This window comes from Salvelinus sp. IW2-2015, linkage group LG31, assembly GCF_002910315.2.
Source record: "Salvelinus sp. IW2-2015 linkage group LG31, ASM291031v2, whole genome shotgun sequence".
Lineage (NCBI taxonomy): Eukaryota > Metazoa > Chordata > Actinopteri > Salmoniformes > Salmonidae > Salvelinus > Salvelinus sp. IW2-2015.
Genome location: NC_036870.1, coordinates 9,819,869 through 9,841,330, shown reverse-complemented (window position 1 = coordinate 9,841,330; position 21,462 = coordinate 9,819,869). Strand labels below are relative to the sequence as shown.

Sequence of the window (21,462 nt, the reverse complement as noted above, 5' to 3'; positions counted from 1 at the left end):
CGTATTCCCTCAGAAATAGCCTAATCAATTATAGTGGGGACTGTCAGATTGACAAATTTCTAATCAAACACACTTACACGCAGTGTAGATATATTTTACTTTGATTTTATTAATTCCATAAAGAGTCATTAGATAAAAATATATATAAAGCACAGGAACAAAGTGAACACAGTGTGGATTAGAAAACACATAGGCAGGAGCAGAGAAAATTCTCACATTGGACTCTTGGATATCATTAGTGTTTATTTCTAACCACAGTCCCAAAACTGATGTGAATAGTTAGGCCTATGAACACCAAATTCGGCATGTACAGTATGAACAACAGTGAATGGTTGGGTGAAGGTTCCAAATTAATCTCACAGAGTGTCACATTCGATTGGCTGATTAAAGTGTCACTACTCGTCGTGGAACTTGGGCAGCTTGTCTCCTGGGATGACAATATGCTCCACCCCCTCCTCCGTGATCACTACCAGGTGTGCCACACCCCCGCTGACATTGTCTCTTCCCATAGCCAGGGCAAGAGCTAGGTGGGGTGAGCAGGAGAAAAAGAAGGGGGAGGGAGGAAAGAGAGGAAAATAGGTCAGACGGCAGGCAGAGATGGGTATGAGACCATATCTTTCCACATTTTCAGGAAACAGGTCTGTTGTGTTCCAGTGCCAATAATGCCATAGCAAACCCATCCTACAATCACTCTCCTGTCCCACTCCACTGGAAGATGTTCTCCAAAAATATATATATATATTATTCAATATCTGACGTCTTTTATCCTGTATAAAAACAGTGCCATTCGGATAAAACAAGGAAGCCTAAAGGGAAAATCAACTTTTACCATTTGTAGCAAACTGCAGGCACTCCTCTTTGCTCATGTCAGGTTTGTATTTGGCGTCGGCGTAACCGTAGATGTATGTGCTGCCTGATCCTCCGATGGTGAATGGCTGACTGAGTAACATACCGCCCAGGGCCACTGTGTAAACCTACGGGTGAGATAACAGTCAGAAATGGTGTGTGTTCTATTCTATTGTGTTCCATTCTATTTGTCTGTTTGACTGTTGTTATGCCCCAGGGCTTCACCTGTGGCCCTTTCTTCCTGTCCCAGCCTGCAGTGATGAAGCCGGCCTGCAGCTCCTCCTTGTTGTTGTAGCACAGCTCCTTCAACACGGAGGCTGCTGCCTTCACCAGAGGAGGGGACTCCATCTGGATACTTACCACACAGGGCAGACACAGAGAAGACATGGGTGTCATCATTTAGCTTCAGGATTATTCCACAGTTTGTTTCTATGTCTATTGTAGTTCAAGAGGCAGTAGACTAGCGGTTAAGAGCTTCGGGCCAGTAACCGAAAGGTCGCTGGTTTGATCCCCGAGCCGACTAGGTTAAAAAAAATCTGTCAATGTGCCCTTGAGCATGGCACTTAACCCTAATTGTTACTGTAAGTTGCTCAGGATAAGAGTGTCTGCTAAATTACTAAAATGTCAACGTAGGCTGACATTACTACTAAGACCACCTCTAAAATGGAGGTCTCCCTATTGCTGATAATAATACAAATCAATCACACACCAGTCAAGCTTCATTAGTTTGACATCAATCATCATGAGCGGTCCCGTGTGGCTCAGTTGGTAGAGCATGGCGCTTGCAACGCCAGGGTTGTGGGTTCATTCCCCACGGGGGGACCAGGATGCATATGTATGAACTTCCCAATTTGTAAGTCGCTCTGGATAACGTGACGTAAATGTAAATGAGCTATGTAGATCCAGACAAGGCCAGGGACAGAGACAGGGAAAGGGACAGGGTGGGTCTATAACCTGTGGAAGGAGATCTGGAACTTGGCAGCCTTGGTGACGGCCTGAGCGTCTGCCAGGGAGCCGGCGATGCAGCAGAATATCCTGTCATGGACCTGGATCAGCTTGTTGATGGTCTTAGAGGACACGTAGTACCTGTGGGGAAGTGGAGACAGAGACACATTAGATAGACTCCTGGTGACACATTCCAATGTATATATTGCTATAAGTGATGGCTGATTTATTTAATATGTTGCGTGTCACAGACGTATTTTGATCATAAAGACATGTCTAGAGGAAAGGAGGGGCAATATGATTAACTGGTTCTAGGAGTTAATAGGTGTTGAAGATCCTCCTCACATGCTGACTAGACCGGCGTCTGCGTGAGCCATTGCGCGCATGTTGATTTTGTTCATCCACACCAGACGCGATCAGGACAGGCAGGTTGAAATATCAAAACTAATTCTGAACCAACTATTTCATTTGGGGCAGTTGAAAAGCATTAAACATTCATGGCTACCTTGCTGTTGTTAGCATATTTGTCCTGGGATATAACATTGGGTTGTTATTTTACCTGAAATGCACAAGGTCCTCTACTCCGACAATTAATCCACAGATAAAGGGTACACCGAGTTAGTTTCTAGTAATCTTTCCTCCTTCGGTCTTCTTTCTTTTCTTTAGACTTTTTGTGGCAGTTGGCAACCAACTTTAAGGTGCATTACCACCACCAACTGGACTGGAGTGTGGACCTCGTTCATCTTTCAATCACCCACGTGGGGTATATTGCTCCTAAAAACCAATGAGGAGATGGGAGAGGCGGGACTTGCAGCGATCAAGCGTCACAAATGGAACCAAGTTCTTTTTAGCGCCTGGCTACGCAGACGTTTGTTGATGCGCTGTGAGCAGTTTGGATGCAATGATTGAATAACATGTATGTGTACATTTATTTAGCAACGCCGCGCATGTAACACGAGCGGTGTGGTCAGCATGTTACCCTCCAATGGACGCCCTGGAATCTGAGCCGATGATAACCCCTCCATTGAACGTCACCGCCAAGATGGTGGTCTGTAGGAGATAACATGCAGAGCATCAAAAATAACTAATACATCTTTAATCAGTTAGATGGGTATAGAGGGAACATACAATTACAATATAAGATATAATAAAAATGATATATTTGTATGATCATATATTTATGACATTTATTATATCTGATCTAAAGTAATTTTCCTCCTTATGAATATGGTCTATACCTTGGGTGTTAAACATCCAGCAGGCGAGGGGGTCCAATCCGGGTGGTTTGCGTTAAAAAAGTCAATATACTTTAAAATGACTAAAACCAAATCGAAACTGTGTAGGAATGACTTACATTCATACAGTTTCATACAGGGAGCATGGGAAATTCGATGGCTAGAGGCCTCTTTTTTATAACTAATAGAAATATAACCAATTTCCAGTGCAGCCCTCCCGACCTTGTTAAAAACTGAACGCGGCCCCCAGAGCAAAATGAGTTTGACACCCTTGGTCTATACAGTCAATGGATGGGCTGTGGTTGGGATTTTGGGAGCATGTACGTACGTAGGTTAATTTCTACCCTGAGCTTGAGTTGCAGATGAATGACTCGAAAACGAAAGTAAATTCAGCCCTTTGTTCTTCAGAAAATATGATGTTATTATTATTATTAAGTTAAATGTATAAACGTTTTACATGAATTTCAGCTTTAGTGTACCGAGATGAATTAATGACAAAATCAACAAGGCAACCTAGAACTAAAATCCTGAGGGGTCCCAAAATGTAGGCTACTGTATATAGCTGTTTCAATTTAGGAAAATGTATAACATTATCAGATACAAAATATACAAAAACAATGTACTTACGCCTGTGCTAACGCCTTTGATTTGAGAGTCCATTAAGTGTCTTTCCATTATTAACACCGATTAAAAAGGGGGATAAAACTGCGTTCCTTAGTTACATACTAGGGTCACATCAGATCGAGAATATTGCGACCTCGTGCGACGTGCAAAGGGTTGTAGGGAAGTCAAAATCTTACAAGTGAGTGCAAAATAACCCTTTTCAGGTATGGCGCTATCAAATGTTCTCGAAATACCTACATCGGGATTTAATTTCGAGAACGTTGCCAGGTATGATTTCCCTTTTATTTTTAAGGATAATAATATTGAGTTTGTTATGTAAATCGTAATTATTGATCTATTCTCATACCAAGGCTATATCAAAAGTGAAAGTAATAACTCGTATAATCTATGAAAATATGTTTTGTAAAAGACCCGCAAGACTAAATCATTTTAAAGGCTGCATTTGATTCTTTCTGCATTTTCTTTTAATGAACGTCATACTTCTATGTGTTAATCAGCTGATTGCAATGTTATTGATCTGGTCATGATTAGATAGGGCTTCTCTTTGTATGATTTTGTGGTACACTGTATTGGTATTGTGTATTTGATTGGTCTATATCTTCATCAAACAGAAATGTTGCTCTGGAGGGCCTGCTTGAGGGAGGACATACCAAGACCCCTAAGCCTATGAAGACTGGGACCACCATAGCTGGACTAGTGTGCAAGGTGAGAGTGATGTCCACTGAAATGGGAAGGCATCTCTAATAAGTGGAAGATCCATATAGCGGGCCAATTTACAGTGGTCCCATTTCATGTATTTTAAGTAAATTTAACATAATATAATGAACCAGTGCTTGATTTGGACTGACATACTGTAGGTGCAAGTACTTATTTTGGGTGCTGGTACTCTTTATATTTAGGTGCAGGAGCTCCACAATACTTTTGAGCTAATATTCTATAAGAGGAACAGGAGCTCAAGCAGTAGAACATTTGAGGTGCCGGTACTCAGCTCCGGTGAGCACAAGCCCAAGTCAAGCACTGTACTGAACAAAAATATAACATGTGAAGTGTTGGTCCCATGTTTCATAAGCTGAAATAAAAGATCCCAGAAATGTTCCGTACGCACAAAACAACTATTTCTCTCAAATTTCCTGCACAAATGGTTTTTCATCCCGGTTAGTGAACATTTTCATCCACCTGACAGAGGTGGCATATCAAGAAGCTGATTAAACAGCATGATCATTACACAGGTGCTTATGCTGGGGACAAGAAAAGGCCACTCTAAAATGTGTAGTTTTGTCACACAACACAATGCCACAGAGGTCTCAAGTTTTGAGGGAGCGTGCAATTGGCATGCTGACTGCAGGAATGTCCACCAGAGCTGTTGCCAGAGAATTTAATATTAATTTCTCGACCATAAGCCGCCTCCAATATCGTTTTAGAGAATTTGTCAGTACGTCCAAACGGCCTCACAACCGCATGGCAATTTGAATGCAACGGAGATACCGTGATGAGATCCTGAGGCCCATTGGCGTGCCATTCATCCACTGCCATCACCTCATGTTTCACCATGATAATGCATGGCCCCATGTCGCAAGGATCTGTACACAATTCCTGGAAGCTGAAAATGTCCCAGTTCTTCCATAGCCTGCATACTCACAGACATGTCACCCATTGAGCATGTTTGGGATGCTCTGGATCGACGTGTACCACAGCATGTTCCAGTTCCCGCCAATATCCAGCAACTTCGCACAGCCATTGAAGAAGAGTGGGACAACCTTCCACAGGCCACAATCAACTCTATGTGAAGGAGACGCTGCATGAGGCAAATTTGCATGAGGCAAATTATTGTCACAACAGATACTGACTGGTTTTCTGATCCATGCCCCTACTTTTTCTTTAAGGTATCTGTGACCAACAGACGCATATCTATATTCCCAGTCATGTGCAATCCATAGATTAGGGCCTAATGAATTTATTTAAATGGACTGGTTTCCTTATATGAACTGTAACTCAGTACAATCTTTGAAATTGTTGCATGTTGTGTTTACATTTTTGTTATCCTGTACCTTATCATGATTCTTGCCTGTCTATATGTGACGACTTAAAAAATACAATAATGATGGACAAAATGTATTGAAATTAATTGTGTATTAAATGGAGTGTTCTTTGGGGCCTTGTTTGTGCAGGAGGGAGTGGTACTGGGAGCAGACACACGGGCCACCTCCGGTGAAGTGGTGGCTGATAAGATGTGTGCCAAGATCCACTACATCTCCCCTAATATATAGTGAGTAGGCCTACACCTGTTTTAAGGGATAGTCAATGTGTGACTTAGGTTTAGAATGGAATTGATTGTCGTGTGGAAGAGAGAAGTGGAAGAGTAGTGAAAGAAATGGAGGCTGTCCCTTTTATTTGAGATATCCATTGTTCTCCTGTCCCCTCTCTCCTGTCTACTCTCCCTCTCTCAGCTGCTGTGGTGCAGGAACTGCAGCGGATACAGAGAAGACCACCGACCTGCTCTCCTCCAACCTCACCATCTTTTCTATGGACAGCGGCAGGAACCCACGAGTCGTGATGGCAGTAAACATTCTGCAGGACATGCTATTCAGGTGTGTGTGTGTATCTTTTACCACTCTCCATTACAGCAGTGGTTCCCAATTCCGGTCCCCGAGTACCCCCAACTGCACACATTTTTGTCGAAGCCCCAGACAAGCACACCTCATTTAACTTGTCAAGGGGTTGCTGATTAGTTGACAAGTAGAATCAGGTGTGCTTGTCCGGGGCCACAACAGAAATATGTACTGTTGGGGGTACTCAGGGAACAGAGTTGGGAATCGTTGCATTGGAGTATTAAACATTACACTTCGTTAGAGCATTTAAGGGGCAATCTGCAGTTTAAAAAACAACAAAGCGGTTACCCAGCCACTGATTTGGTCAACAGCTGAGGGGTGTGGCAGGAGAAATGTAACCACTCTCAAATGAATCGACAAAGCTATGGATGCAAGGACTGACTATCTGCGAGGTCAATTATTATCATTTTTTACCACGGCCTAGATTCAATCAGATCAGTGTTAACCTGCGATAACCAACAATCACATTTCACTGTTTTTATTCAGGCGATGTCAGAGGTTTAACTGCGTTGGAGCTGACGATTCGGTGAGCGGCTGCTCGTGTGGCTATTGTCACAAAGCCACACCATTTGCGTTACAAGTTCAGGACGAGAAAGTGTAGGCTCTATAGAAATAATGACACTCAAATTGAAAATCATTAAACAAAATAATAAGGATTTCTGCCAGCCTAATCGCGGTGTAGATTACGTCACACATTCCGGTGTTCGAACTTGTAACACGGCTGCATGGGATTTCTACTAATGCGACTCTGTGCATCCTATGGCAATGTCCACGATAGGTATAACGCCGGCGAACCGCTTCTGGATTTGACCGCTCCAACGCAGTTACACCTCCGACATTGCCTAAACAAAAGCTATGCTATGCTTTGCTGTTGCCGGTTATCGCTGGTTAAAGCTGAACTGACTGAATCTAGGCCCATGTTTTGAGGCTATTCAGTGTTAGTTTACAATTACATTGTTTATAAACATTGGAGTACAAAATGCTTCTATTTTACGACAGTTGAACTAATAAGCTCATGAGGCATTTATAAGTTACATTCTTCAAGAATCAATGGGTATATATCATTCATTTAAAAGTCCAAAAAATGGATGTAGCAATCGCAGATTGCCCATTTAAACATTACTTTCTGTTGAAGTAACTCACCTCATCCACCACTATAGGCGCTCCAACGTAAACAGCCTTTCATGTCAGATAAATTTGATTCAAAATAGTAATTCTTGTTTGTTAATAATCTATCTCATAATTCTCTCATAGGTACCAGGGCCAGATAGGGGCCAGTCTAATCCTAGGAGGGGTGGACTGCAATGGCAATCACCTCTACACAGTGGGGCCCTATGGGAGCATAGACAATGTGCCATACCTTGCAATGGGTGAGGGACTGCTACTGTGTCAGGCATACATAAGCATACACCCATATACTTTTATAATTTGGGCCATTATTAGTTGATTAATCGACTAGTCATGAATAATCTATAAATAATTACATTTAGTTGATTCATATTTGTGTTTTACTTTGAATTGTGTTTTGTGTAGGGTCTGGTGACTTGGCTGCTTTGGGGATTCTGGAGGACAGGTTCAAACCTAATATGGAGGTTTGTGACTTTTCCTTAGGCAGGCTAGAAGTTGTCATACATTCAGTTCATATGCTATCGCGTCGATAGAGTTCAAGTCTCAAGAGTTAAGTCATTGGACTCGCCATAAAGAAGGCATTAGATTTGTTTACATTAAGCTGGATGTATTGTAGTCTTACCTCCCCCATCCCAGTCCCTTCATTCACTCCCCATTCCTGTGACCTACTAGATGGAGGAGGCTAAGGAGCTGGTCCGCGATGCCATCCACTCTGGCATCATGAGTGACCTGGGCTCAGGCAACAACATAGATATCTGTGTCATCACTAAACAGGGGGTGGACTACATCAGGCCGTACCAGGAGTCAGAGTACAAAGACAAGAGGTAAATGATGTCACCATCCTCAGATTCTGCTTCAAGTATTAGTCTAGACAGCATATTTGCGAAAACTATTGTTGTTTGTCAAAACAGTGATTAATTTCTCTCTCTTCTCTCTCCTTCCCACTCTCTCTCTCTCTCTCTCGCTCTCATATTCAGGCAGAAGAGATACAAGTATGGCCCAGGTACAACGTCTATTTTGACAGAGAAAATCATCCCTCTGGAGCTGGAGGTAGTGCAGGAGACAGTCCAGCGGATGGATACCGCCTGAACCTGACCACTCAGAAACGACAAAGAGAGGCTGGAGACAGTCACACAGAGGCTAATCACAATATTCAGACATAGAAGAAATGAATAAAAGACACCTAATAATAACAAGACTTGACTACTAGGTAACACTACAATGCAAAGCCATAAAAACCTTGTGACATAAAGATCTTAGTTGAATGAACTGTAGTCAGCGATACATTTTGAACAGGTATAACAGACCTAGGCTAGTGGGTGAAATATTGGAAAGTGATTGATTGAATAAAAAGTCTACATTATTTTTCATGAAAATGTGTTTGAGTTTTCCCTCCTCACTTTTAGCTTTTCCTTTTAGCACAGTTCTCACATCATCTTCATTTTGGTGTGTTTTTAATAATCTTGCCATGGTTCACCAATGAAGAATATACTTGCTACTACCTTCCAGGGGATTTCGATATTTTAAATGTTTCAAATACTGAACAAATTGTGAAACGTAATACACCATAATGTTTACCACATGGAACCTCAACAGGTAAGTCTCCATATTTACTGATGACTATACCACAAATAATGCTCTGCTATTGGCAAAATGTGTGATACATTTACACTCAATTTACTGTATATTGTTGTGATATATTATGGCAAAGCTTCCAAGACTATTAACACTTGTTTATCAGTATGACTATAGGCTTGGCTAGGCTATTGTCAAATACACATTAGCCTATAGATACTGTGTTGGTAACTTTTACGATCACGAATGAGAAGTTACCTTAAAAACCCTTTCGGTTTCGTATGCATTGTAAGGAAAGACATTTCCTTGATGCAACCGAGCAAAGTAAGGCTGTATTTTTGCTTTCAAATTTAATCAAGAGATAGCCTATATTGTTTTATTTGAGCCTACATTCGTATATTTGATTGAATCAGTATGGCCCTTTTCGATGTAAGTGGTTATAAGTCCCACTCGGAACTTCGTGGGCAGATGATTGGAACAGGAGTAGGGCATTTTATCGACCGACCGAATCAGCAATTTTCTGTTCCCGTTGGAGTGGATGTGAGTATCCTATTCATTTTTTAATAAGAAATATTGGAAAATGTATTCATGATATTCAATTTAAAAATGGCAATGCATCAATTAGTCTTCATATTATATTGTTAAAGGAGACCGTGATCTTGGCTATGTGCCAAAATCAATTTTAAGCTTCTTTCAATTTGCACGTAGTTTCTGTTTCTTCTGTGATGATTACTGTATGTGAAGTGAACTATAGAATTACACATGGTTCAATGGAGGAAGCGCAACTCACCTCAAGCACATTTTTACGCACGCCACGCACAACCATACATGTGCGCGCACACTCCAGAAGAGATGCTGACTAAAGCTGCTGTCTCACTCATTTGTAAACGATTGGATCAATCTATTTCTCAGTTCCCCTCTATATTGCTCTCTGTCTCTCTAGCCCTCAGGGTTCCTCAAGTCATGCAGCCGTGATGGTGGTGTGTCCATTGATCTGAACCATGGTACTACTACACTGGCTTTCACATTCCGCCATGGTGTCATTGTGGCTGTGGACTCGAGGGCCTCAGCTGGCAGCTACATTGGTAAACATCACATTCCATAAAGATTAGCTTTCCTTGATAACCAAAACCACTTCACCCCAACAGCCTTGTGGAGTCTTGGTTGCATGTGGTTCAGATTTATAATGTAAGACAATCTCTAATTTCAGTCATACGCTTGTGTTCATCCGACAACACCTATACACAGTAATAGACCAGTAATAGCATATATACTGCATATATGACATTTAGCAGACACTTTTATCCAAAGCGATTTACAGTCATGCGTACATACATTTTACATATGGGTGGTCCCGGGAATAGAACCCACTACCCTGGTGTTACAAGCACCATGCTCTACCATCTAAGCTATAAAGGATATATTACATACTACTGTTACTTCAATAACTGCCCACTGTATTGTGGTAGTAAACCAAATCTACAAGTGGTGTTTGTAAGATCATTCATTTTGATGTGATTTACCTTGAAAGGTTGATGTGATTAGCCTTGAGTTGGTCCATTAGAGTTCTGTTCCAGAAGCAGTAGTTGACACATCCGACACCGCCAGATGCAGAATGTATCTCAGTTCCCCGGACATCTATAACCAAACATAAAGCAACCATTCTCTAACCCTGTTGCCATGTATTTATCTTTCCCTGTAGCGTCGAAAGAGGCTAACAAGGTGATAGAGATCAACCCTTACCTGCTGGGGACCATGTCCGGCAGTGCTGCCGACTGCCAGTACTGGGAGAGACTGCTGGCTAAGGAGTGCAGGTCTGTTGGAGCTTGTCTCTGTTGAATTGAGTCCCGCTATACTGTTACACGGTGTTAATATCACAGTCATCAATGCCTGTCTGTGTAAGTCAGGTTTATGGGCATGGGTTGGATGAAGAGAACATTTAAGAATCAATTTCCTTACACTCATAACAAATGCATGCATGAGACATAAAGTAATTACCTCACAACCATATCAGTATCAACCGGTGACTTGGTGGTTACCAGCTAATTAACGTTTTGTCCATAATGCTGATCTAGACTCGCTCTCTCCCTACCTTAGTCTTCTTGGTCTGCTTCTAAGCCATATTAATGCCTTGACCCTTTAGGTATCTGGGGTGTTAAAATGTATCAGGAGGTAAACCAGTGTGTTAGCACTCTGACTGCCTTGTCTCATACAGTGACTGACCATCTCTTTGTGTCTCAGGTTGTACAAACTGAGGAACAAGCAGAGGATCTCAGTGTCTGCAGCCTCTAAGCTACTGTGTAACATGATGCTGGGCTACAGGGGCATGGGCCTCTCCATGGGCAGCATGATCGTTGGCTGGGACAATAAGGTACAGGGTGGGTGAGAGTGAAGAGTGGAATGTGCGTGTATGTGTGGTATGTGTGTGTGTGTGTGGTATGTGCATGTCTGCGCGAGTCTGCATGTGTATTTGAAGGCTTCCGTTTTCATCCTTATGGTACCCAACATGTTTGAGTGCCATTGAAGTGCCTCCAATTGTCACGTCTGTTGATGAGTTTTAATTTATTTGTGTCTTGCTGTCCAGGGCCCTGGTTTGTACTACGTGGATGACAACGCCACACGTCTCTCTGGTCGTATGTTCTCTACTGGTTGTGGTAGCAGCTATGCGTACGGAGTGATGGACAGCGGCTACCGTGAGGACATGACGGTAGAGGAGGCGTACGAGCTGGGCCGCCGCGGTATCACCCACGCCACACACAGAGACGCCTACTCCGGAGGAGTGGTCAACCGTGAGTGACCTTGTTCTAAACCTATACTCACTCTGTAACAATTTTGATTTGACTAAGGCAGTTCATGTGAGACCATGTGAAGCATAGATACAGTGCATTTGGAAAGTATTCAGACCCCTTGACTTTTTCCACATTTTGTAACTTTGCAGCCTTATTCTAAAATTGATTAAATATATTTTTTCCTCATCAAGCTACACACAATACACCATAATCACAAAGCAAAAAACATTTTTTAGAAAAAACTACTGAAATATTACATTTACATAAGTATTCAGACCTTTACTCAGTACTTTGTTGAATCACCTTTGGTAGTGATTACAGCCTCAAGTCTTCTTGGATATGACGCTACTGTCACGCCTGCTCCCGCTCTCCCTCTCTGGCACTCGAGGGCGCAAGGCTGCCCTTCATTACGCACACCTGTTACCATCATTACGTGCAAAAGCGCTCATTGGACGCACCTGGATTCTATAATTGTCTGTTCCTCCGGTTGTTCCCTATGTCTGCATTGATGTCGTTATTTTGTCCCCTGTCCAGACGCTGTTCCTGTCCTGTTTCATGTCCGTGCTAATTAAATGTTCTCCCTGTACCTGCTTCCTGTCTCCAGCGTCGATCATCACAGCTACAAGCTTGGCACACTTGTATTTGGGGAGTTTCTCCCATTCTTCTCTGCAGATCCTTGCAAGCTCTGTCAGGTTGGATGGGGAGTGTTGCTGCACAGCTATTTTCAGGTCTCTCCAGAGATGTTCGATCGGGTTCAAGTCCGGGCTCTGGCTGGGCCACTCAAGGACATTCAGAGACACGTCCCAAAGCCACTCCTGCATTGTCTTGGCTGTGTGCTTAGGGTCGTTGTCCTGTTGGAAGGTGAACATTCGCCCCAGTCTTAGGTCCTGAACGCTTTGGAGCAGGTTTTCATCAAGGATCTCTGTGTACTTTGCTCTGTTCATCTTTCCCTCGATCCTGACTAGTCTTCCAGTCCCTGCCACTGAAAAACATCCCCACAGCATGATGCTGCCACAACCATGCTTCACCGTAGGGATGGTGCCAGGTTTCCTCCAGACGTGACGCTTGGCATTAAGGCCAAATAGTTTAATCTTGGTTTCATCAGACCAGAGAATCTTGTTTCTCATGGTCTGAGAGTATTTAGGTGCCTTTTGGCAAACTCCAAACGGGCTGTAATGTGCCTTTTACTGAGGAGGGGCTTCCGTCTGGCCACTCTACCATAAAGGCCTGATTGGTGGAGTGCTGCAGAGATGGTTGTCCTTCTGGAAGGTTCTCCCATCTCCACAGAGAAACTCTGGAGCTCTGTTAGAGTGACCATCGAGTTCTTGGTCACATCCCTGACCAAGGCCCTTCTCCCTCAATTGCTCAGTTTGGCCGGGCGGCCAGCTCTAGGAAGTCTTGGTGGTTCCAAACTTCTTCAATTTAAGAATGATGGAGGGCACTGTGTTCTTGGGGACATTCAATACTGCAGAAATGTTTTGGTATCCTTCCCAGATCTGTGCCTCGACACAATTCTGTCTTGGAGCTCTACGGACAATTCATTCGACCTCATGACTTGGTTTTTGCTCTGACATGCACTGTCAACTCTGGGACCTTATAGAGACAGGTGTGTGCCTTTCCAAATCATGTCCAATCAATTGAATTTACCACAGGTGGACTCCAGTCAAGTTGTAGAAACATCACAAGTATGATCAATGAAAACAGGATGCAACTGAGCTCAATTTCGAGTCTCATAGCAAAGGGTCTGAATACTTATGTAAATAATGCACAGACATGAAACTGAAACATAAACAATAACGCCTCGGGAAGGAACCAAAGGGAGTGACATATATAAGGAAAGTAATCAGGCAGGTGATGAAGTCCAGGTGAGCCTGATGAGGCGCTGGTGCGCGTAACGATGGTGACAGGTGTGCGTAATAATGAGCAGCCTGGTGACCTAGAGGCCGGAGAGGGAGTATACGTGACAGTATTGTGTGTAGATTGATGAGGATTTAAAATATATATATTTTAGAATAAGGCTGTGACGTAAAACAAAATGTGGAAAAGTCAAGGGGTCTGAATACTTCCCGAATGCACTTGTTGGTGTTTGTTGTGTATATTCCAGGTGTGAATTCCATGTAAGAGGTTATAGCTAAATTTTCTACTATAATCTTATCTCATAAGGATTTGTGTATATTAGAATGTAGACATGCTGAAGCCATGGGAAAATAAAATGTAAACAATACCTTTAAATCAAATGCATGTATGTGTAACTGTGTGTTTGTCCAGTGTACCACATGCAGGAGGATGGCTGGATAAAGGTGTGTAAGGAGGACGTTTCAGAGCTGATCCACCGCTACAGGAAAGGCATGTTCTGATCCCAGATCGGTTTCCACACCCACACAGACACACTGTGTTCTCTCTCAACTGATCCCAACACTGCTCCAAATAAAGACCATTTTCAAACTGAATACTCTGGCCTCTATTGTCTTACATGCCTAACAATGTTTATGTCAAAATAAATTGTCACAATAAATTGCTGCAACTGTTCACAGTCCGAGTCAAATGTACAGTATATGACAGGGGTTATCAGCTAGATTTTTTCCTGAGCAGATGATCAGGGGGCCGGAACATAATTACAAATATTTTTTTGACTGCAAATGGACCACAAGAAGCCCAAACATATATTTGACTAAAACCTGGCTTACATTTGTATACGATCACATACACTGTTTAGAAAACATCAGGACACCTGCTCTTTCCATGACAGACTGACCAGGTGAATCCAGGTGAAAGCTATGATCCCTTATTTATGTCAATTGTTAAATACTCTTCAATCAGTGTACCTGAACAAGAGGAGACAGGTTACAGAAGGATTCTTAAGCCTTGAGACTATTAAGACACAAATTGTGTATGTGTTTCCTGTGTGTATCAAGATTGGTCCACCACCCAAAAGACATCCAGCCCACATGACACAATTGTGGGAAGCATTAGTCAAAATTGGCCAGCATCCCTGTGGAACGCTTTCGACACCTAGAGTTGAGGCTGTTCTGAGGGCAAAAGGGGGTGTAACTCAATATTAGAAAGGTGTTCCTAATGTGTATATCTCTATTATACATGGAAATACTTTGGAACATATTTCCCAAATTAAAATCACTTGGAGCTGATTTGCTGGTGTTTTTGGTGTTTATGTCCAAAAATAAAAAATCCCCCGTGGGCTTCCAGTTGGGGAACCCCTGTATATGAGAATCTACCAGTTATTTCCCAGTGCCCCCCAAATGGAAAATGTTTGTTGTACTGTTTAATACAATACTAAACCTTGATTTATATTTTCTCTGTAGTCGGTTGAGACGTGTGAAATATACGTTAAATCAATTATGACATGACAACTTTGTGACTTGAAGATGTTTGCATACAAAAGGGTAAAATAACAATATCATAACCAGCAGTTGGAGGAAGTAAAGTCCTTATCGTTTTATCTAGCGTATCTGTCTCGAACTGTTTCCTGAAACACAAATACAGTACATGTCCCAAACCAGTCAGATGTGTTCCGCCGGGTATCTTTTGGTTAGCACTATTCTGTACATTTCCACCTTAGTGTAGGAGTTCATTGGACAAATTAAATGTTGCAAACAAAATGTTTGTGCTATCAAAGGAAGTTTTGAATAAATGGAATGAATTTGCCGTAAAACCTGAAGTAGGGTATTTCTCCCATATTATGCTAATTTCCCCAGCTTGATAAATTAGTCACTGTGGATATGAATATTGGAATAGTGTGTGCAGTCATTACATGGGGAGTATACTGTAGGTCCCAGCATGTTATTATAAAAAGAGAATTACATCTCTATAGCACCCTACATTCCATAAGTCTAACAACATTAATATCATCTGTTGCCAGGCAGGATTCTGTGCAACAGGTCTTGGTGAATACCTTTGATAGGCTATTGAATTTCAGCCCTAGAGGGCAGAAGTACTGATACAGTTGCTCTGTTCTCCCTGGCAGTTTATTGATCAATAAATATCATTAATTCATTGGCCAGAGTTCACTCAGGTCTGAATCAGTCCCTGATTAAAGGCGGTAAGGAGCAGTGCTGTGGACCTCCAGACACGTGAAGAGACAGAACATGATTTATTCTAATCTCTGTATCATATGATAATGTTCAGGACAAAATTGACAGTGCAGAGATTATCCCATTTTAATAAGCATTTTATTCAAACGTCTTTCATACAGGTCAACAAAATATCTAAAATGTTATTTATAAAAGCCTATTATATTGTAACAATATCTACCTACATGTACTACATATTATCTCCGTTACCTCGACACCGGTGTCTCCGCACATTGACTCTGTACCGGTACCCCCTGTGTATAGCCCCGCTATTGTTTTTTTTACAGCTGCTCTTTAATTATTTGTTATTCCTATCACTTACTTTTTTTAGGTATTTTCTTAACTGCATTGTTGGTTAAGGGTTTGTAAGGTCTACACCTGTTGTATTCGGCGTATGTGTCACGATCGTCATAATAACTGGACCAAAGCGCAGCGTGATCTGGGTTCCACGTCTTCATTGCTATGTGAACCTCAAAACTAAACGAACAAAACGAAACGTGACGCTACAATAGTGCTCACAGGCAACTATACATAGTCAAGATCCCACAAAGCACAAAGGGGAAATGGCTGCCTAAATATGATCCCCAATGAGACAACGATAAACAGCTGCCTCTGATTGGGAACCATACCAGGCCAACATAGAAATATAATCACCTAGATGACACACCCTAATCACACCCCGACCTAACCAACATAGAGAATAAAAGCTCTCTATGGTCAGGGCGTGACAGTATGTGACAAATCAAATTTGAGATATTTTGTTGCCCTGTATGAAAGACGATTGAATAAAATGCTTGTTTACAATAAGAGGAACAGGAGCTCAAGCAGTAGAACATTTGAGGTGCRMGTACTCAGCTCCAGTGAGCTCCTTCCKAAATCAAGCACTGTTTACAGCATAATTGTTTACCTGGGACCCATGTATCTTTTGATTGGCACCATACCATAAAGTTACACCCTAGTTTTGTAATTAATTGTACAAATTAAATTCTACAAACACAATGTTTGTGCTATCAGAGGACGTTTRACTGTGACATGGACTAATAAGGRGCTTAAATTATTGGAATGAATTTGCCATAAAACCTGTACATTTTCTCAGCTTAAATGAGTCACTGTAGATAAATTGCTACATGGAGTGTGTAGTATAGGTCCCAGTGTTATTATAGAGAATTGCGGCCAATATAGCAACACCAATCCATAAAAGTCTTACAGTTCAACAGTAGCCTGTTTTAAAATGAACCCAACGTTGATGTCATGTTGCCAGGCAGGATTCTGTACAACAGGTTTTTATAGCACTATTCATTTCAGCCCTAGAAGGCAGATGTACTGCTTCAGCTTTTCTGTCTGGCTGTTTATTGATCAATACATATCATTGATTCATTGGCCAGAGGTCACTCACCTGGTTTTCCAGGTCTGACTCAGTCCCTGATTAGAAGATAACGCAGAATGAAAACTAGCAGTGATTTATCCTAGTCTGTATCATATGATAATGTTCAGGACAAAATAAACAGTGTAGATTATCCCCCTTTTTTAAGAAGTATTTTATTCAAACATTTATTTTTGACATTTTAGTCATCAGACGCTGTTACCCAAAGCAATTTACAGGAGCAATAAGGGTTAAGTGTRATGCTCAAGGGAACAGACAGATTTTTACCTAGTCAGCTAGTGGCCCAACACTCACTAGCCTACCTGCCACCCCATCATATTTCATACAAATCATCCAAATATATTTTACTTCTTCTTAAACCTATATACAAAATGATATTGTTTCKCTTCAAATCCTTTGCGGTTTAAAACATATCTTACTGCAAACATTAAAAGGCCGAGTATGACACTTTGATTAACATTGTGTAGACTTTATTGAAAGGTGACTTAAATGTAATGTAAATGTAAGAACATTATGACAGAACGCATGAATTTGGTCTCTAATTTGTTGTTTCGCTGCTTCATTATGTATCTCTTAAATGGATCACATTTACTATCCTGTTTTCTGGACTTGTATTAGATTTGGTAGATCATTGCTGTGTAGAGCATCCATAATGTACAAAGCACAAACAGTTGCAATAAAATAATTGTTCAACTTGCCCCATCACCAACTTATTTTTACACAACCAACTACCCCCAAAACATATCAGAAATCAAACGTATCATAAAAACTAGAGCAATAAAGCCACTTTCGTTAAGAGAAACATTTACAAATGGAACATGTGGATGATAGGCCTCGTCTGGTTTATGGCCATACAATTAAACAAGACAGTGTGAGCAAAGTTCGAACATGTCACACACAATTACTGTATGTTATCCCACTAAAACCTACACACATGTGCAGCTAAACTACACAAAATAATTAKGTTTTTCTGGTTTACAGCAATATCTTTTAAATGTGGTTGTTTTTATGGCTTCAGTTAAGAGAAAATCAAGCTAATTAATTTTTTTATTTGTAGAATAATCTAAGTTAAAATCTTAATTTAACATCTCACAACAATCTAATCCTTTCCAGAAAGACACTTTCATGGTGTTCCATTGATTCTAGTATACCTGTAAGAATGAGATAAACCTCACACAGTGGCAATATAACATTTAACAATTCAAAACACATTACAACACTTTAAAAAGCCAAACCATAGATTAAATGAAAGTAAAACTGTTCAAATGAAAATCACCAAATAATATTTTTTACAGCAGATTTTTTTGTTGATGTTGGATCTGTGTTTACAGTGTGTGTGTCACAGGAGGCTTCAGAGGGGAGGACAGCTCATAATAATGGTTGGAATGGAGTAGGAACGGAGTAGATCAAACCATGTGTTGATGTATTTGGTACCATTCCACTCATTCCGCAAGCCCGCTCTACCCAATTAAGGTGACACCAACCTCCTGTGTTGTGTGTGTGTGTGTGTGTGTGCAAGTATACGTGTGTTATGTTCTTGAGAAGTTCCTCTTCAGCTCCTTCCTAAAACACATAAGAAGAGGGAGGTTACACACACATAAACACAGTATACACAGTATACACACTGTGTACCAGTGTGGTAATGGTTGTATACGTTTGGTCATTAATATGAGGACACCTTAAGTGACTTACTCTGATGTTACAGAAGAGCAGAGGTCTCAAATCTGCTGGGCAGCTCTCCCAGAGTTCTCAGAGTCAGTGTCGGAAGCTAAAACAGAAATAAACCTCAATATTAGAAAAAAAGACTGATTGAAAGATCATCCATGAGTTCAGGTTCATTCACAAGTTCCTAATGCATGTTTCACAGTAAATGCAGCTTTCCATTTTAACTAGGTAGCTACATCAATTGACATCTAAGTTTGAACCAGCATCAGAATCTACAAGGAAAAGAGACACAACCACAGTCTAAAATGGATATCATACAGCCAAACACAAATCAGCGATCTTTTCAGAATAGAGAACAACATGAAGGCAGGCACTTACTGCTGGCCGGAACAAAGCCTGAAACACAGAGYTGAACGTGATGTTATTATTGACTCTGATAATTTGGTTTGGTGGAATATTACAGGAGAACATTAGTTTGAGAGTATTCTGAATCCTGTCTTTCTATTTCATATCCTACTGCAGACATCACATATACAGTAAGCGACATCATGACTATGTGAATCATCAATCAAACATACTTCTACCATCACTAACTACAACACTTGATTGTAAACTACTTCTAAACTAACTAAAACCCTGGTGATAATACCTGAGGTGACAGTGCAGACTACATAGGAAAATAAAAGGGGTCTTTCTCTCCTCATTCACCTTTCTTGCTCTTCTTCTTCCAAATGACGACCCCAACAACAACAGCAACGATGACCAGGAGAGCTACCACCCCTCCAATGATGGGGACAAAGTTGGTGGCATCTGTAATCATCAGAACAGAGCATTCAGACATTAGTGCTAGATGGTACATTTTTGTCGAAAATTTACTCTAAGCAGCATCCTTGTCAATGTCAATAAAATGTCAGGAGGTCAAGGAGAACATGCAGTCAGAAAGGTAGCACCACTAAGCAGATGAGTGAACTTAAAAATGAAGAATATTGGGCACATTCAGTAGGAGGGTTGAGTATAGTGTGTATTTTAATCTCTGCTTCTTACTCCAGTTGGTCTTGATCTCAGACTCAGTCAGAACCGTGATGATGTCCTCCTTAATACCAGTGACTTGAACCACACACTGATACTGTGTCTTCTTCCACTCCTCAGGCGTCACTGTCAGGTGGGTGCTTTTCTGGAAGGTTCCGTCATCGTTCTGAAGAGTCTCTCCATGCTCCACATCTTCATGGTGATCTTGTCTTTCTTTCTGCCAGAACACCATGACTCCACTGGGGTAGAAACCTGTCGCGTGGCAGGTCACTGGAGAGGAGGGGGTCTTCTGGAGCAGAGACACTGAGGGACGGACTGGAGAGAGAGGGTGGGGTGGGAAGAGGTATAGAAGTAAATAGAAGGAGGTGGGAGAGAAAGAGAGAGTGCATATTGTAGGAATAGACAGACACACAGAGAAAGAGTTGGGAGAGAAAATGACAGATCATGGTAGAAGAGATTTTTTTTTATTTTTTAAGTCATGCGACTTCAATACAACGCATTGTGAAATGATAAGTGCAATATTACATCATCGCTGTTGTTTTAACGGATCTACTTCGTCATATAAAGTCTCTGTACCTGTCCTCATCAGAGTGCTCTTCCCATAGTCCAGATACTTCTTCAGCCACTCAATGCACTCCTGGGTGAAGTAGTTTTTTAGGTACTCATTCTGAGCTGTGTCACTGTCCAACTTGTATTTGGTGATGACTGCCTGTGGCTTTGGAGCAATCCATGTCTTTGTCTTCAGGTCAAGTGCTAAGAAATCCTCTCCATCATATCCATCCTGAAAATAACCCCCTGTGGCGCCAGTCTCATCATTCCACTCACAACCATACATCCTCTGGCTAATGTGCACACCTGAGAGAAAGAGAGATGGAGAGACTAACATGAGTAAGATTATCTCTCAATAACGTGAGCCTACTGGCAGTATACGTGTATGTGTAGAAACACGTACAATTTCAGTAGCATGTCTTTGATGGACTGTGCCATCATCCCCCAATGGATTAGTCTACTGAGACGAGCGCCAATCAGACAGGTACACCACCTGTCTGATTGGCGCTCGTCTCAGACTAATCCATTGGGGGATGATGGCACAGTACAAACAATTTGCAACTGCTCCACTAAAGAAATCCCAGTCGACCAACAGCTTATCAACCACACAATCAACCAGTAGACTAAATGGGGTCAGCCCTAGTAGAGCTCCCCATAGAGGCCTGATCAGCTCCAGCAGCAGAGTCCACAGGGAGTCACTGGGAGCTTTGGTCCATTAGAGCAGAGAAGACCAAACACAAATCACCATCATCATCACTATCATCACTATCACCATCATCATAACTATCATCATCATAACCATCATCATTATCACCATCATCACCATTATCACTATCCTCATCATCCTCATCATGTTCTGGTCCTCTGCTTCTCTCTACTGTCCCATCAGACCAGAGAGACACTCAGGGAGGCTGAGGAGACTACAGCTCTACAGTCCCATCAGACCAGAGACACTCAGGGAGGCTGAGGAGACTACAGCTCTACAGTCCCATCAGA

General features: G+C 41.7%; 4 protein-coding genes across 5 annotated transcripts in view; 2 read left to right on the top strand and 2 right to left on the bottom strand.

Annotated features, from left to right (window-relative positions):
* Positions 1-89: 89 nt before the first annotated feature.
* psmb12 (proteasome 20S subunit beta 12) lies at positions 90-3,744 on the bottom strand. The gene is made up of 6 exons (XM_023976618.3): positions 3,654-3,744; positions 2,771-2,841; positions 1,801-1,932; positions 1,072-1,201; positions 830-974; positions 90-523 (listed from the first exon to the last, which is right to left on the bottom strand). The coding sequence occupies exons 1-6, from the start codon at positions 3,699-3,701 to the stop codon at positions 396-398; spliced, it is 654 nt and encodes a 217-aa protein (XP_023832386.1). The 5' UTR covers positions 3,702-3,744; the 3' UTR covers positions 90-395.
* A 55-nt stretch (positions 3,745-3,799) lies between these two features.
* Positions 3,800-8,765, top strand: LOC111956167 (proteasome subunit beta type-7). The gene is made up of 8 exons (XM_023976617.2): positions 3,800-3,917; positions 4,262-4,355; positions 5,819-5,916; positions 6,098-6,238; positions 7,514-7,629; positions 7,793-7,851; positions 8,060-8,211; positions 8,365-8,765. Exons 1-8 carry the CDS (start codon positions 3,856-3,858, stop codon positions 8,474-8,476), a joined length of 834 nt encoding a protein of 277 aa, XP_023832385.1. The 5' UTR covers positions 3,800-3,855; the 3' UTR covers positions 8,477-8,765.
* A 444-nt stretch (positions 8,766-9,209) lies between these two features.
* LOC111955583 (proteasome subunit beta type-8) lies at positions 9,210-14,201 on the top strand. Its single transcript, XM_023975791.2, has 6 exons — positions 9,210-9,502; positions 9,906-10,047; positions 10,665-10,776; positions 11,204-11,333; positions 11,547-11,751; positions 14,020-14,201. Exons 1-6 carry the CDS (start codon positions 9,377-9,379, stop codon positions 14,106-14,108), a joined length of 804 nt encoding a protein of 267 aa, XP_023831559.1. The 5' UTR covers positions 9,210-9,376; the 3' UTR covers positions 14,109-14,201.
* A 3,158-nt stretch (positions 14,202-17,359) lies between these two features.
* The window catches only part of LOC111956160 (BOLA class I histocompatibility antigen, alpha chain BL3-7), a 149,405-nt gene continuing 145,302 nt past the window's right edge, over positions 17,360-21,462 (bottom strand). The window contains exons 3-8 of one of the 2 annotated variants that reach the window (XM_023976610.2): positions 20,494-20,772; positions 19,933-20,232; positions 19,597-19,698; positions 19,267-19,284; positions 18,916-18,991; positions 17,360-18,786 (exon numbers count right to left, since the gene is read on the bottom strand). In XM_023976610.2, the coding sequence (XP_023832378.1) occupies positions 18,942-18,991; positions 19,267-19,284; positions 19,597-19,698; positions 19,933-20,232; positions 20,494-20,772 (749 nt within the window). In that variant the 3' untranslated portion in view covers positions 17,360-18,786; positions 18,916-18,941. The remainder of the gene's footprint in view (positions 18,787-18,915; positions 18,992-19,266; positions 19,285-19,596; positions 19,699-19,932; positions 20,233-20,493; positions 20,773-21,462) is intronic. The other variant, XM_023976612.2, reaches the window with a different exon arrangement.